Here is a 16,940-nt window from a genome sequence, read left to right as displayed (position 1 = left end):
CCAGGCTCACATTTTTATTTAGAATGGAGATAAAATGGCTTTGTTTTTGTTTTAAACATATATATTACCTCTGTTCAATGATATTTTGGTGTTAAGGGGGTAGTTTACTGGCAGGAGCAGTTATTTTTTCCACATATTAAATATGTGGAAATGGCAGCTTACTTTAAAACACTTGTAATAAAAAAAATTTTTGGGGGGTGTACTTTGCAACACAGATGTCTAATCTGTTCATTACACAATTTTCAGGTTTTATCTAAATGCAAAATTAGAAGATTCAATATTAGCAGCTTCATATATTTTCACATACTTCATTCTAAATTGTTTTAAATTATGAGGGTTTGTGTATGAGTACATGTACATGTGCATATACATGCATGTGTATGTGCATGTGTGTGTGTGTATGTGTGCTTCTGTGTGTTTAGAGACTTACTATTCTAACTAATTTGCTCAGGGACTATTTTGCTGATTTGGAGTGGAGCTGTAGGCTTTGTTTCAGTCATAATTTGGTGCCTCTATGCTTTGAGACCCAGTGGTTTTAAATTTTTCACTGGAGGGCTTTGTTTGACTCCTGTAGATGCTGCAAATAAGATAATTTGTATCATATCAATAAGTTCATCTTTCTGACAAAATACTCATTGCTATTTTATTAATGCGTACTCTTGAGTATTCAATTGAAAAATAGCCCTGGCTGGAAAAAACATCCCCTTTTTGAAATCTTCCTGTAAATTTGTTTCTAATTTAGAATGAAATTTGTCTCTGTTCTGCCCTTCAGTGTTGGAATCCCACTGACTTCCTTAATCCACCTTCTGATCATGCGCGTGCCATGCTTCAGTTTGCTCTGCTCCCTCCCGCTCTCCTTCCTGACTTCTTGTCTTCCCTTCAGCCTTGGTTCCTATGCTTTTGCTTGTTGCCTTCTGAACGGTGCCTGGCACTTGATGAAGTGATGGATGAGAAAGTTACCAGGTCTGTTTTCAATTAGCTCCTGATTTTCTGAAGTGATTCTTCAGATACTTTTTGATAATGGTGAGTGCACTGTACCATGGTTAAAAACAGCCTTGTTTCCAGGTGTGTATTGGAGGTTTCACCAGGGCTCCAGTTAGAGAAAATCAAGTCATAAACCTAAATGGGGGCAGGGGGCAGAAGAAATTCTCCAGGCAAAGAACAAGTGGCAGAGGGGTTGCAGTCGGAAGTAAGAGTGTGAGTGTGTCAAAGTGGTCCAGACATACACGGCAAGCAAGACTAGCATGGCCTGAGAACATAAAATGACGTACTACTAGATTTTCACAAACTGGAGAGCATAGAAAGGCGGGCCATTTTCACATTTGGATGTGAGAAGGAGAAATGAATTAAAAATGATGCTTTCTCCATAGTTGGTTTTTTGTTGTATATTTACTATTACGCATCTGCTCGCTACTTCACAATCAAGATTACAGCCAAAAGCAAAAGTCGCGCTTCCCGGGAGTGCTTGCCTTCATCCCCTTCACAGGGATGGTAGAATCACTCCTGTGTTGTCGGCCCCTTTCATTGTCTTTGTTGGCATCCTTGTGTTGCTTGTGGTGCCCACCTTAGCCCCCCACAAACTGTGCATTCAGAAATCTTTTGGTGTGGGTGTGGGTGCTGCAGATTGAGCTTGGGCCTGACCCCTGCTAGGCAAGCACTCCAGCCTTGAGCTCAACCTCTCTTTGCTTGTTTTGAGACGGGGCCTTTAAATTATACAGGCTCATCGGGAACTTCCTCTGTAAACCAGAGTGATGCTGAACCTGCTACCCTGCCTTCGTCTCCCAAGATAGCGGGATCACAGGCCTACACCACCAGGCCTATTTTACTGTCAGGGGACTTAGGCTGAAGAACATTGACAATTTTCATCAAGAGCTTAAAAAAGTAGCTCAAAGAGTTTAGTTGACATAAGATGACCCAGTAACAGCTACCCAGTACCTGACTCAGAGTGGTGGCAGGAGACTGGAGAAGAGGGATTTATTCCTGGTCATCTGATTGACTGTCTTAGCATAACTCTATCAGGTCTGTATAGAATATGGTTAGGTAAAAAGGAAAAGAGACCTTATATGGATAAAACATTTGGAGTAACATCACTGTGACAGGCATATTCACAATTCTTCTTTTGAATTTATTATTATTATTATTATTATTAAGACAATTTCTATTCATTTTACATACCAACCACACAGATCCCCCCCGCCCTATTCACAATTATTGAAGGAATAAATTTGAGCAAGTAGAGTACTAGATGAAGTATTTTTGAGGTTAGATTGGTTTGGATATTTTACAAATGTAATTTTAATTTTAATTTTTCAGTTTGTCTTTTTTGCCAGTACGTCTCCTCCTTCCTTGCAGGCCTTAGTCGGTTCCCTATTGCCAATAAATAAATAAACATTTAAAACAACCACATTGAGACAATGATACATGTATTTGGGATTAAAAACATTAGAAAAACCAAACCAACCCAACTCCATAAATCACAAAACACAGCTGTATCTTTCTCAAACTCTAAACAAGGCTTCAGAGCAGTTTTGGCTTTAAAATTTTAGATTGAGATGGTATCAGTAGTGTTTATCTATTTCACATTTAGGAAGGCTAGGTTCAAACCGCGTCTGGTAGTTCATTGTAAACACGGAGTTTTTCTCTATTACTATTTCCTGATAATTTATTCCTTTGTTAGAGTAAGTTAGCAATCGAAAGGTACAGGTCGGATTCGTTCTTAATCAGATCGTCCGTCTGGAAGGTTTTCCGGAGACTGACAGTGGCAAGGGGTTTCTTTAATACACAGTGTGCTCGGCATTACTAATGCTAACAGTTGTTGCGTTTTAATCCCCTAGAATGATTGTTTGGGGCCAGCAGGAGATTTATTAGGAATGTATCCTGTGAAATCGTGTGTGTATAAGCTGTACTTAGATCGTAAGAACGCTATTGGAAACTGTTTAAAAGTTTTAGCTATAATTGGTAGGGACGTATTAACTGTGCTAAAAGAAGTGTGTGTATATGGTTGGCCCATGCGCCTTAACCTTTTTATCATTTATCTTCTTGTATTAATGGCACTGAATTATTAATTCATGAGCCTGGGTGGGAAGAGCGAAGGCACCATTTAAATGCGTGGCAAATTTATCCTTATCGCCAGAGACATGAAAAAAAGTCATTTTGTGTTATCTGTAAAATGGAAAAGACATTTTAAAATTTCATTTACAGTAATCCACTTTACTTCCAGTAAAACACCTAGATTACTACTACCATAATATAATGTTCTTATTAAAAATTTGTAACCTTCTCTCTTCTTTGTCTTATGTGTATAATATTGGTAGAAAAGTTTAGTCTTCGTTTTCTTTAATGTGATATCTGTTGTAGTTTAAGATGTTACATTTATGAGTTGTGTGTTATGGTTTGTTGCATTTTAGTGGGCATTACATTGCAGAAAGGCACATTTGCTGTTAAAAACAAGGGTTGGTTGTGGATATAGGAATAAAGAACTTTGAAAATAATTCTTTTCAACTAACAGCGTATATAGTAATTAGTACTTCATAGTTATATGGAGTAAGGTTAGTTATTCACCCTAGTGCAATTTTTAGCTTTCTCGAAGAAAGTCATCAAACCGAGCTTAGCAATTTCCTACTTAACACAGGTGTGACTGGGACAGATCTCGTGTCTCTCATGAGGGTCAGGAGCGCCAAGACTCTATGTGTAGGAGGCCACTTTCCCAAAAAGCCATTTCCATCACATTCAGGGTGGAGTACCTGGGGTTTTCTCCGAACCTCTTTACTTTTGAGGCTCCTGTTGCTCTTTTGATGGCTTTTGCATTTTCCCATGCCAGACAACGTAGTAAGATCAGCAGCCAGGGTAAAGTCCTGTGCTCTCTTTTAAGCCTCCCCAACACTGTGAGGGTTACTTATGGATCTGCTTGTATGGTGATAGACACATCTGTCTGTTCTTGTTGGTATAATGGTGTTTTGTTTTGTTTTTCTCATCAGCATGGTTCATTTACCTGTACCTGAATGTTCAGATTAATTTTCTGAAAATGGCAGACTGAGGGAGGGCACTGGTAATGCAGGTAGACACTGATAGTCATGTGATCATCCTTACCACTCAGTGGCCTAGTTGTGTAGTGGTGACAGAGTCTGTTGACTCCTAAACTATTACCTACCTGGTCCTTCATAAACGATGTTATCTGATCCCTGCTCTGACTCCCTCAGAGTCTGTGCACGTAACTTGGTGGTTTTACTCTTTCCAAATATAATGAAACAGTTCATAACTTTAAACTCAGGAGAGCTAAAGAGTCACTGGCTGCCATGGGTTCTTACCTTTTCACATCAGCTGTTTGGTTTCTGGAGATGGGGTCTCATTGCATGGTCCAGGCTGGCCTTGTATGTCTGATCTTCCCGCTGAGGTTATAAGGCGACCACTATGCTCCGCCCCCAACCCTGTGGCCGGCTCTCACCCTGTAGCCCAGGCTGGCCTTGTTCCAGCATACAAAAGTTGGGATTGCAGGTGTCAGTCAAGCATATGCTTTTCCTCTTTTCTTGTATGTAATGACACAACCCGTCTCTTCCCCCAAAGCTCTTTAAATTAAAATGTTTGAAAAATCATTAATACACACACACACACACACACACACACACACACGAATTAATTAGTTACCAAATGAAGTCTTGTAAAGTTACTTAAACATTGAATAAGTTTTTGTAACCTTATTTTGCTTTTTGTGAAAACATCACTGTTTTATGGTTTTCTTAGTGTCATCTGAAATTTCACTAGGAATTGTGAAATTACATTTTTGTTTGGAAAAATCACTTTTCTGAAATCCTTAGGCTTCCTCCAACTCTGAGTGGGGCAGCACTAACCTATAAAATTTAATGTTTTGAATTTTCAACAAAATTTAAAAATTTGTATGACAAATTCCTCTCTGACATTGCATTAAACTTTTAAGATAGGTTCTCCCTCCTTAGCCAAGGCTATCCTAAGATTCTTTCTTAGAATTAACTCTGATTTTGGAAGAGGACAGTCTGTTCTGTTCATTTATAAGGACTCAAACAGAATCTTTTAACACAGCCAGTAGATTTAATTATTTAGAAATAATTGATATGTTTTCTTTTCTCTACAAATTAAGAAAAAACATTTTGAGTTTTTTTGTAGACATCAGTAGATACACGTGGCAGGGGGGTGTGGTGACCTCAGGGCCTGTCCTTTCCTGAAGTCTCTCCTGTCATGTTGATATGTGAGTAGAATAAATGTACAGTGGCTGCCAGTCCAATAGGAATTTAGCCACCCTGGAAGCCCATGAATGTTTTCCTTGATATTACTTACAGTGACATCAGCACCAACGTCTGTAAGTGGGAAAATCAGACAACTTCACAGTTGTAGGTTTATGGACTTTCCTACATGCCTGTGCAGTTGCTGAACTTGAGACCCAGATGTTTGTGAAGGGTCCCAACTCTCAGTAGGCAGGTTAAGTGTGCTCTTGATCTCAGCCGTGAGCAACTCAGAAAGCTGCTGTCAGCTGATCTAAGACATCTCGAGGAGATAGCCATGCAGAAACTTTTTACTCTCTCCGATTTTGATATTAAATAAATTGGTTACTATTAAGTTTTGATAATTTAAGTAATTGTTTTGTATGTTCTCTATTTGACATTTTTCTAGGACATTTTAATTCTCCTTAGAATTTTAACTTCATCATATTTTCGTCTTTCCAAACAATCCCTTTAGAACCTAACACAAGACTAACTAGTATGTAAAGTAAATAAGATAAAAACATTGATTTCCGAATCCAAGAACAGAAAGGCCTACCCATAACTCATTAGCCAGTGAGAACTAGGTAGCATGCTAATACGACCCAATTCAATTAAAAGAAGTATGGACTTATATGATGCTATGTAAAATGACAGCTGCTGAGGGAATTGCATTGTATACTGGTTTATTGCAAACCTGTGGTGCTGTATGTCAACTTTTTCTTCAGCTTTATGCTCTATTTTCTCTTTGGTTCATTTGTTTGCTGTTTGAGACAATGTAGCCCAAGCTGTCTTTGAATTTGTAGTAGTCTTCCTGAGTGCTAAAGTTACCTTCAAGAACTACCGTGCTGGGCTCTTGATAAATATTTTTAAGTCAATTTTTTATATTTTTAAAGATCATTTGCATGCTTTTTTCCAGAATAACTCATCACCTCCTAGTTGTTGTAACATATAGCAACCCTGGGTCATTATTATTTCGTTCAGTTGTTGTATACTCAGATCAAGAGGGAATTTGAATATTGATTCCTTCTATGATAATTAAGATGTACACATTGCTAATGTTTGTGTTTGTTTTTCTTACTTAGAGGCAACTTCTCAGGTAGTTTGATTCATGAGATTTATCAGTCTAGAATAATTTGTTAATTTATAACATGTAATTGTTAGTGCTTTAAATAGCAATATAAATGGGTAAAATTAAGGTAGCTCAACTGGAAATACTAAAAATTAAGTTAATTCATAGTTATCATTACCTGAGGGATGTTAGTTTTGCTCATGTAAACATTTTGAAAATCAACTCATTATTCTTCTGATTTTTTTCAACACTTTCATAATCACAAAATGACTCTGTTTACACTTTTCATTCTAAAGTAAATTGTATTAGGACACATGAAGTGGGTTTATGTGATCAACTTTGTTAGCAGCACTCATGACTTTGGCCCATGGGTGTGTTTCCCGGCCCGCTGTCTCCTCGCTGCCCTGGAGCAGCCTGTACGCCTCTCACTTTAAATGATTTAGTTTGTCTGTTTAACTTAATTAATTTATTTATTTTGCTAGGCATTTATAGCTATGTATTCAGATGAGTTGTTTTTGACCTAGAATGTGATCTGCCTTTGGATGAGATGTTTTTTTTTTCACTTACTCTTAGTTCAAGGCAACCAGAAACTGTTAGTAAGGACCTGAGTGGGTTGGTGGATAGTGGTCAGGGGTCCTCAGCACCCCTTTAGCCTTGATGGGCATCTTTGCTCCTCCGTCTAATCAGCTTGAGTAAGTTCAGAGAACTTAATGAAGGAGCCTTGTAGCTCCAAGCTTGCATTCTGACAAGGATTACTGATTGGGCTTCGTTCAAGTCCAACACCTAGTGCTGGTATCCATACTTGGGTATTCAGCTAAAAAGACAAGAAACAACCAAAACCAACCAACCAACAAAACAAACCCTGTGGACCACATGTGATGTGGATGCTTTTAATTCCAGCACCCTTGAGGTAGAGAGAGACTCAGGGTCCTGGAGCAGGCTGGCTATCTAGACTAGCCACAATAGGTGAGTTAGCTATAAACAAGCTCAAAGGTTCAGTGAAGGACCTTACTTCTGTAAATAATGTGAAGAGCGATGAAGAAGATACCAAACATCAACCTTGGGCCTGTGTCCTTATGTGTGGGTATATTGGCACACATACGTGTGACCATGCATGTATGCACACCATCTGTAAATAAATTATGAATAAATACATAAATAAAATTAGTTTTTCTGGATAAGGCGTGGTGACATTCCCCTGTAGTCCCAGATTTTGGAAGGTGGAGGGAGGAAGATAAGGAATTCAAGGATACCCTCAGCTACTCGCGAATCTGACCTACATGAGCTCCTATTTCAAAAACCCTAAATCAGCCAGTCAATCAGCCATTCAGTCATAATAGCTTTTCCTTTACCCAAATGGTGAAAATAAGCAAGCAAGAAAGCAAACAAACAAACAACAAACCCAACTTGAACTCGGTACCTTCTGTGTTGTCATACTCCAAATGTTTTCTAATAGTAGGTACAAAATATACTGGTAACATTTTTTTTTTTCAAATATAAATTTGAGGAATTTGTCAGCTTTCCAATATACACAGTGCGGTAATTTTGCCTGTTCTGTGGCTGTTCCTCTCCATAGCCCCCTTTTGCTTGGTTCTGAAGTTGTAAGTTTCCTGTGCTGTCATAAGTTGTCCCCCATACTGGTTTGAAAATGACAGCTATTTGTTTTTGTCATTTCAACTGGATGGGTTTTAATGAGGAGGATGGCAGCCTGCCCTGACTGTGCCCTGATGCCCACAGCTCCAGCCTCTTTTGCCAGCTCAGCAAGACTCCTAGATGTTAGTGTAAAGCAAATGCAAGTAGAATTCTCCAACTCTTTCTGCTCCTCTGAGCCCCAGAGGAGGATTTGTTCCTTCACAACGAAGACGTTTCAGTCAAGGGTAAGACCAGTTGTGAGTCTTAAGGGGCCCTTAGCATAGAGTGTTCAAGAAGCACTGCTGGTATCTTCCTAACAGTGTCTGCAAGGATTGACAGAGGGAGCCAGAGTGGCTGGGGACGACTGGTTGGCCACGTGGCTTTAAGGTCTCAGCCACCGCCACCCCCAATGCTGTCCTTGAGAAGGGAAGGAAATAAACCTCAAAACCCAAAGAAGTGTCTGGTACTGAGAAGGCATCTCTGATTAGTGATTTGGAAGGTTCACTCAGGGCAACTGTTGGTGGGAAAACTCCCAGGGCTGTTGGTGTTGTCTCAGGTCTGAGCAAGGAGGGCCGAGTCTAGCCTGCCTGTAATGGATGGAACCGAGAACACTTCTGAAAACTGAAACCCTGACCGAGTTTTAGCTAAGTTAATACAAATTTTGTAACTTACTGGGGTTGAGGAAGGGAAGGAGACTCGTTTCTTCCTCTTATGCATTTATGTTAGTAAAATATGGAAAGGCTGCCCCCCTCCCTATTTTAGAGCTGGGAAACCCCTTCTGATAATGATTACAATTTTATAGTGAGAAAGAAATCAGGAAGAGTTATTGTGTGAAGCCATACTTGGTTTTCATTTCGAGTTGACGTATATGAATGTGAAACACTTACCCAGAGCATGGTGCTTCATTTCTGCAGTGTCGGTGTGTGTGCAGTATCAAGGACGGTGACTTTGGTCTCAGGCTGAGATGGTTCTTCCCCTCCTTGCTGTCTGAAGGCTTCTCTTTGTATTTAATACCCAAAGTTCTACGCAGTCCCATGTCCACGAGAGGAAATCAGCTTAAATGGTGCTTTGTAGTAACCTTGCTTTTGGTAGAAAACTCACATTTTGTTCATCAGTTTTAGCAAATTTTAGTTCAATTTCCTTTTCTTTGAATTATCATTGATGTTAAGTTCTATCGGCTACATGATGCTTGTCAGTGATTCAGCCTCCTATCTTCTGTACTTGGTCAATATATGTCACATCATCAGGGTAAATATGATTTCCTGCCCATGCAGCATAATGAACTGACTGAGAACTGGTCATTGGTGTTCCCCTTTGAAGTAATCTCGCTGGCAGTTGAAGGCACAGGAATGTTTATTGCAGCTAGTAAACACAAAAGCAGGTTACCGGTCTGAAAGACCACAGCCTAGTCTGAAATGTCCAGGGCTGTTGGGATGTACACAGTGCTGAGGCATATTCCTGGAAGTCACTCCCCAGCCGGGGAAGGCTTCCTAGTAAGGGATGCATTAATTGACTTTTTACGTGGCTGAGTAATAGGATGTGCAGATCTAAAGAGGTCACGACTGAGGTTTGTAGACGATGGCTGTGGTTCACAGAAGCAAGATTAGGATAAAGTAGCTGGAATCTTCTTGTTTTGAGAATGAGACAGAAGCATAGGAGGTTGTCCGTCCGAAGCCTGGATTTGTTGAAGATTGTAATTAGAGCTAGTCTAAGGGGTACTGTGCTGTCTCCAGTTTTACTAAGACATAAACTGTTAGATGGTGCTGCTCTGCCCATTCTTCCTCCTTGCCATGCTAAGCTTTTTGATGTGTTTGGACAAAGATTTTCTAAAAATCTAAATACAAATAAGTAGTTAATCTGAGGTATTATTGAAAGTAATCTTTTGTTTGTTGGGAGGATATTCAGTAGCCCATTTCTGTGTTTGTTCTAAGTTTTATTTTGCTTTGTAGGAAATACCTGCTCCCTCTATTTTTTTTTAAAGTTGTAGCATTTTTTTTTGTTTCATTTTTTTTTCTTTCTATTTTTGTAAGCCAGATGAGCCTTGAACTGTGACCTTCCTGCTTCAGGCTCCAGATTGTTCAGATTATAGGTGTGCGCCAGCGTGCCAGGCTTTGTAGGGTCCTTGCAGGTGGTTTGAAGGGCTGGTCTGGTAGCCTCATGTATGTGTGTGAGTTTCCTTCGGCTCCAGCTCATGTTAGGAGCAAAGCTTTCTTGGATTCCTCTCACTGTATTTATTTATTCATTCTATTCTTAGCTGATTGTGGTTTGTAAGTATTTCAGCTTTCATTAACATTTGTTCAATGAAGGGTTGTTTTTAATTTGGATCACAGCAGTAAAATCTTCTGACTTAGTTTTCAAAAATTGCACTCAAAGTATGAACTTCTGGAAATAATTTTATTTGATGTGAAAGTGATTCGTTATAGGTTGTAGAATGAGAAAAAAATAAATTTGATATTCTTTTTACTTACTGCACAGGCAAATGAGCTCCATCTTTATTTGCATAAAAGAAGCCATGACTTTATACATTCCAGAATTTTCTTTTTGCCAGAAACAGACATTTACACAGAGTCCCCAAGTCAAGTGGACTGTGCATTGTAACGTGTGTTTCACATTCTCAAGCCTTAAGAAGAGTACATGGAATTTCAGTGTGTAAAATCTGTTTCTGAAGTAGTAGTGCTGGCCAAAGACCACAAGAGAGGTCTTGGTTGTGCGGTTTCCCTTGCCTTTCCCTCTCCCCCACACAGGCTCGCCTATCTTGGCAGCTGTTTCTTACAAGGCAGACATCAGTCCTTGATTTCTTCCTTCCTTTTCTTCCCACAAACAAGGACTCTTTCAAATAGTGGGTGACCAAAGACAGACGGATCTTGGATCGCTCTAAGAAACTGGAAACGGGTAAGAGTGGTACAGTGGGCAAGCTGCCTGTGTGGAAAGCTCGCCGAGAGAGGAGAGAATCCAGTGCAAGGAAAACTTGGAGAGGCAAAATTCTTTGCTTGCTCATGGAGCCGTCCAAAGACTGCCTCAGTTTTAATTGTAGCAATGAATGCTTATCATTCACATATTGAAATCATTCTCAACGGCCTGGTCAGGTGACTGAAGAGATTGAAATGGGTGAGAAAGTGTTCATTGATGAGTTAGTTGCGTGTCAGAGCACTAGCTGTTTAATCCGTCTAATGTCGAATAACTTTCAGTGTTGAGATTGGGAACTTTGCCATGTGAGTATAGACTACAGATTTCTTTGATTGTCCTTTGACTAACCCTGGGAAAGATTATCAGAGAGCTGGTTAGTTCTGCATGTGAAGATGTGTCCTGGCTCCATCAGATTAAGTTTGGATGCCTTCCTGCTTCCTGTGTTGTTTGCATTCAGAGGAGGAAGAAACATGCTGCCTCTTGTTTCTGTTTTATTTCTTTTGATAGAGAAGCTTCTATGGAGTGTTCTTAGAGCTGCATGATCCCCACTGCTCCCTTCATCATGACCATACCTAGAATGTCTTCAGTGTATTCACAGAGCTAAAATATGGGCTGAAATGTGTATAGGTATACAGACATAGTTTTATCCCTTAACCTGTAGGCAAGAGAAAACCAATTTCTTATAATACAAATGTCTTGATAGCTTTTCATCTGAGATTTTTGTAGGTTTTTATATGCAAATTCTAGAGAGTAGATTCAGAGTAATTTGTTTCTTACGTGCTTTTTGGTATATTTGTTGCTGACAGCTGTGATAATCCCTTTGTAGTTTGATGAATGTTATGTTTCAAACCATTTAGAATCTGACCGCTTTTCCATTGAAGTTCTAGCATAGTGATGTCTAACGGAATAGAGGGAACTGCTAATAGAATGTGGTACATGGAGCTTCTAACAGATATGAGTCATTCAGATGATGTGACAGAATACTTGATTAGCAGGGAAATTTTGGTTTGCTGTTATTTTTCATGTTTTAGTGATAGAATGCAAATTACTAAGAATTTGTCTTGAGTCATGTACACAACCTGAGAGAGGCAAAAAGTAGAAATTTCTTCGTGTCCCCACTTTATAGAACTCTTTATTTAAGGTTAGGGTTGGTAGCTCAGTGGTGTAGTGCTCGCTTAGTGCAGATTAGGCCTTGGGTTCAATCCCTGGTCCTGCCCCTTGCCCCACAGCAAACACTACACAATTCCATGGTTCCAGCTTGTGAGGGGACCATTAAGAGAGCAGTGGTTTCCTTATCATGGGGGGCTGTACCAGGAAGTTCAAGTGTATTTGGGAACTGTCTTGATTTCATGTGTGTTATAAGGCTCTGTGACTCCTTATACTACTCTATAAGGAGGTAAACCAGTTGTCTGGAAGACTTCAGATGATCTATTTTCATGTGATCCTAGGAGCTGATGATACTTTGAAACCACACTCATTCTTTTGTTCTCTCTCTAGTTTTGGAAGATGGGCCCATCCGGGATGATCAAAACCTATATCAGTTATTAGGATCAACCATGTATCAGTTATTTTTAAAAAGCCATGTGACTCAGTCTTGTAACACACACCTTTAATGCCAGTGCTCAGGCTGGGGCAGGAAGATCATGAATTTCAGAATAACCTAGACTTAGATGCTTCTTCAAAAAGAAAAGAAAAGAAACCCCCAAAGCCCTTGAAGATACAGTGCTCAGGATCTTTGGGTATTTCTTTGGGTCGAGTAGACTCGGTAATTTTACTTTGATCTTAACTTATACCTTACTCAAAGAAAAGCCATGGCAGGAAACCTAAAGCATTAAAATGAAGTAGTTTTGAGACAATAACTAACTGCTTCTTCTATGAGTAATTAGCAGAGAAGTAATGGTTGAAGATGGTATTTTAAGTGCATGTGCTGTAAATGAACATACACCCATATGTTAACAACTATTTACCTTTGTTTAAAAAAAAATGAGTTCATCAGATCTGCAATCTCTCTTGCAAGACAACTGAGGAAAATATTAAATTATATTACCTTTACTGTGATCAATAAATGCACATGTGTTTATACATTTATTTAGAGGTGTTATGTATTCCAAAGCTACTTCTGTGATCAAAAGGTTAATGCCATGGAGAGATGGATGTATTATCTCAAGTGATTTTTTTAAGCATTCATGCTTTCCTAAGAGAGCATCATTACTAGAATATATATATATATATATATGTATATATATATATATATATATATACATACTTATGAATGTGATTGTCTATGCATTTGGGGGAGCTTCTTTTTTTCAGAATGCCTCAGATACTATATGTGTAGGAGCAGTTACCTTCCTGGATATGCAATCAGAATGTATTTTATACTTATGAAATGGAGGGAAGGGCAGAGGGTTGTTAATTCTGCATTTGCAGTGACGACATACCAGAGTCTTAAAGTAAGTGATGGATTTGTTTGTTTTTTCAGATATGAAGATCAATGATGCAGACTGCTGGGTTCGATGAAGCTGGGCATTTATAACTAGATTCATTAAGGAATACAAAGAAAATATTTAAAGGGATCAATAATGGTGTCTTCTGGTTGCAGAATGCGAAGTCTGTGGTTTATCATTATAATCAGTTTCTCACCGAATACAGAAGGTAAGACACAGTTCACATTTTCTTTCTGAAACCCAAGAGAACACGAAGGATGTAATCTTCTTTGTGTTAAAGTGGCTACATTCTTATTTTGTTATTTTAAAAGTAAGTGTTGAATTTATTTTGTAGTGGCTAAATTATTTCCCTTACACTGTTCTCTGGTAAAGAACATTCTAGATGCCTTATTTGATATCATTATAATAATTTTCAGCAGTCTTTTGGCATGTATTTTACATGTATTGGTTGCCTTTATTCCAGAAAACTTGAATTCTTTTGTTACGACTTTTTTCACTTTAGTTTTTTTTTAAACTCTGTTTTAGAAGTTGCAGTTGTTAATTTGCTTCTAAGTCATATTTCTGCAACATCTGGAATAAAATGCATCTTATTTATGAATATACATCCACACTTTGCAGTGTGAAAATTTTCAGAAAGATATCAACTTTCCCTATTTTCAAGAATGACAGAATTTCTGACACTGAGCCATAACCCCATTCCTTACAAAATGTTTAAATTTAAAAATAATTGTGAGTAAAGTTTTTAGAACAGACATAATTTTCAAAGAACTAAATGTGCACTTATAGATTTTTTATTCTAAATAACGGGAGCTATCATTTATTAATTTCTAAATGGATTTTTCTGATACCCATTATTTATGGTCTTCAGTATTAGTCACCTAAAAATAAATGGTCATGCAGGTGCTTTTTAGATCAGGCCTGAAATGAACACAGTGGTAACGTGTGACAATGTTGTACCTAGTATATCATGACAATATTTAAACTTAACAAGACAATATACTAACTTAAGAAACCTTTTAGAAATACTTGCATATACAATGGATTCTTTTAGTCTCAGCAAATAAAGCACTGGACTTATAAAATTGGTTTTATTAGTACTTTTCAATGCCCCAGTTTTACATAGTAATGAAGTGATAGGGGAATGGCACATTATCAAGTGTGGAGAAGCCATTGTCCATTGTCTTTGTGAGGGACTTTGACAAATTAAGCATTTTCATTTTGTCAGAAGGAGTTTGTTTAAACTACTTGTTTTAAAGTTGTGTTTTATTTTTCTGCCTGCTCTCCCTGTTTTCTACATCCGATTAATGAATACAACTTAATATAATTTAAACGATTAACATATTCGGGATTATTTGAAAATATTTCATATTTGGAACATACATATTCACTTGAAAGTTACACACAGGCTAATACTTAATTTGAAGACAACATAGTTATTTGCTTTAGAATTGAAGATGGGAAATCTAAAAGTGTAATATGTCTGAATAACTAGTACTATAATGATAAACAGGCAGAAACTGAGTTTAATAATATGAATCTCAGGCATGGATTGCTGTGAAAATCATATGTATGGTCTATAATTTTGCATCTGCTTTTTTGGGAAAACACTGTCTGAATTCCTGCTGTTATATTTGAGTGTTTTTATACATTGAAAAAGATTCCAGGTGTGGACCAATGGCTCATTAGTCCAATAATGAAAAATTTTCCAATCAAGACAGAGACCACTTTGCCAGCACAGTCGCTTCGCTCTGAGGGGGGCCGCGTGCAGAGGCTTTTTCATGAGATGCTGTGGTTTTATTTCGTGTGTCACCTCTCAGGTCAGGATTCATATCCGCTCTTAAGAGAAATTTCATTTTTGCCCCATCAGGCCAGGGACATGTTGCTTTTGAAAGAATTCCCTCCTACTGTCAAGAAAAGAGCCAGGGAGGGACTCACACTGCCGCCTTTAAGAGGAGCCACAGTGAGCGCACACTGCTAGAAAGTCTCGTGGCGGAACGTGAGGTTGTCTTGGAAGAGTTGTGCGTGACACTGTCCGCCTTTATTACCAGAAGCCAGATAATGACCTGCGAACACCTGTTGAGAAACCAATCAAAGTTAGGTGTAAAGGGCAGGGGACAGAAGATAGAAATTTAAATTCTCAGCCATTAAGCTGCTGCTTACATGATTTCTCTCTCTCTCTCTCTCTCTCTCTCTCTCTCTCTCTCTCTCTCTCTCTCTCTCTCTCTCTCTCTCTCCCTCCCTCCCTCCCTCCCCCTCCCTCCCTCCCTCCCTCCCTCCGTCCCCTTTTTAACTAAGTTTACTTTTTTCAATTAAAAGTGTGTGTGTCTGTCTGTCTGTCTGTATGTGTGTATATATTTGTGTGCTGGCGCATGTGGTTTTTCAGGTGTATGGAGGCCAAAAGATGATGTAGGTAGCCCTGTTCTGTCACACACTGAGGACTCATTCCCTACATAGAAGGTGTTTAACTGACCTTGGAGTTGGCTGCTGTCATTAAGCCCCAGCAATCCATTTGTCTCTGCCCCCACAATGCCACACCTAGCTTTTTATGTGGATTCTGGGATTTGAACTCATGTCCTAAAATTCCAGAGCAAGCACTCTTACCGAGGATATGTAGTCATCCCCCCACTGTTGCCTTTGCAGAGATGAGTGATGAGAGATGACTATTTGTAGAAATATTTGTAGTAGTTCCAAAGAACTCACAAACACTCACAAACCTAATGGGGTTTCCTCCCTCTGTGCGCATTATTGGGTGTTAAACCTGAATGGGTGCCTGAGATTGAGAGATGCGCACAGTAGGCCTCTCCTTCAGGGGCTTGTGTTCCCTTGCTGGGAATGGAGACTCAAGAATGCATTGGGGTTCAGCAGGCCATGGCATTGCTGCACCTCGAGGTTTGCCACAGACTAAAACCCACCTGCCAAGCCCACCCAGGGTTGGATTCTTTCCAGTACTGAACCAGTTTTGCCAGTTCTTTACCCTTTCAGTAAAACCCAGAGGTAAGAGTTTTCATACCACTAAAGATTAGGGGAAAAAAAAAGCAAACCCTCCAACCTGGTGCATCACAGAAGCTCCTGGGCCATCTCTCCATCCTTCAGTGCTTTTATTTCTCCTGTGTATGTGCTTTTTCCTTCGGATAAGTGTGGAGGCTTAACGTGGTTTTGAATTTGCTCTGTATTAGTACCCATGTGAGAGGTGTATCTCAAAGTCTATGAGGTATCTATTCGGTGCTTAGACAAATCTCATCACTATGACATATTTCTTGTGCAAAATCTTCCAGATTTTTTTTAAGTGCTGGGCTAGAACCCAGGACCTTTGCTTGCTGTGGGAATACTCTGTCACTGAGCTATGCCCTCATCTCTTCCTGTGCACACCTGAAAGCAAATTCAGTACTCATTTGAAATGTTTTAAGATGATAAAAATAATGATATGAAAATTTAGCTACTTGTATTCTGTTGGTCCATTAGTTCACCGTGTGATTTTTTTTTCCCCAAAACAATGCACTGCTCTGTTCTTGAGTCTCCTGTGCAATTTTGGAGATTGTGTAGGGTCTCTGTACAAACAGTGATAATATGGAGACCATATTTTGAAATGCTTTGTAAATTTTTCCATAGAATTGATTTATATTTCTATAGAGCTAACCTTGCCTTTCACAA

The 16,940-nt window shown here is 39.0% G+C and overlaps 1 protein-coding gene across 45 annotated transcripts in view; it reads left to right on the top strand.

Annotated features, from left to right (window-relative positions):
* Adgrl2 (adhesion G protein-coupled receptor L2) overlaps positions 1-16,940 on the top strand; it is a 647,549-nt gene that overhangs the window by 485,531 nt on the left and 145,078 nt on the right. For all 45 annotated transcript variants that reach the window (XM_076575175.1, XM_076575176.1, XM_076575178.1 and 42 more), the window contains one exon: positions 13,325-13,497. In XM_076575175.1, the coding sequence (XP_076431290.1) occupies positions 13,425-13,497 (73 nt within the window). In that variant the 5' untranslated portion in view covers positions 13,325-13,424. The remainder of the gene's footprint in view (positions 1-13,324; positions 13,498-16,940) is intronic.

This window comes from Peromyscus maniculatus, chromosome 6 (assembly GCF_049852395.1).
Source record: "Peromyscus maniculatus bairdii isolate BWxNUB_F1_BW_parent chromosome 6, HU_Pman_BW_mat_3.1, whole genome shotgun sequence".
Classification (NCBI taxonomy): Eukaryota; Metazoa; Chordata; class Mammalia; order Rodentia; family Cricetidae; genus Peromyscus; species Peromyscus maniculatus.
The sequence above is the reverse complement of the archived record's forward strand: the minus strand, read 5'-3'. Positions and strand labels throughout refer to the sequence as shown.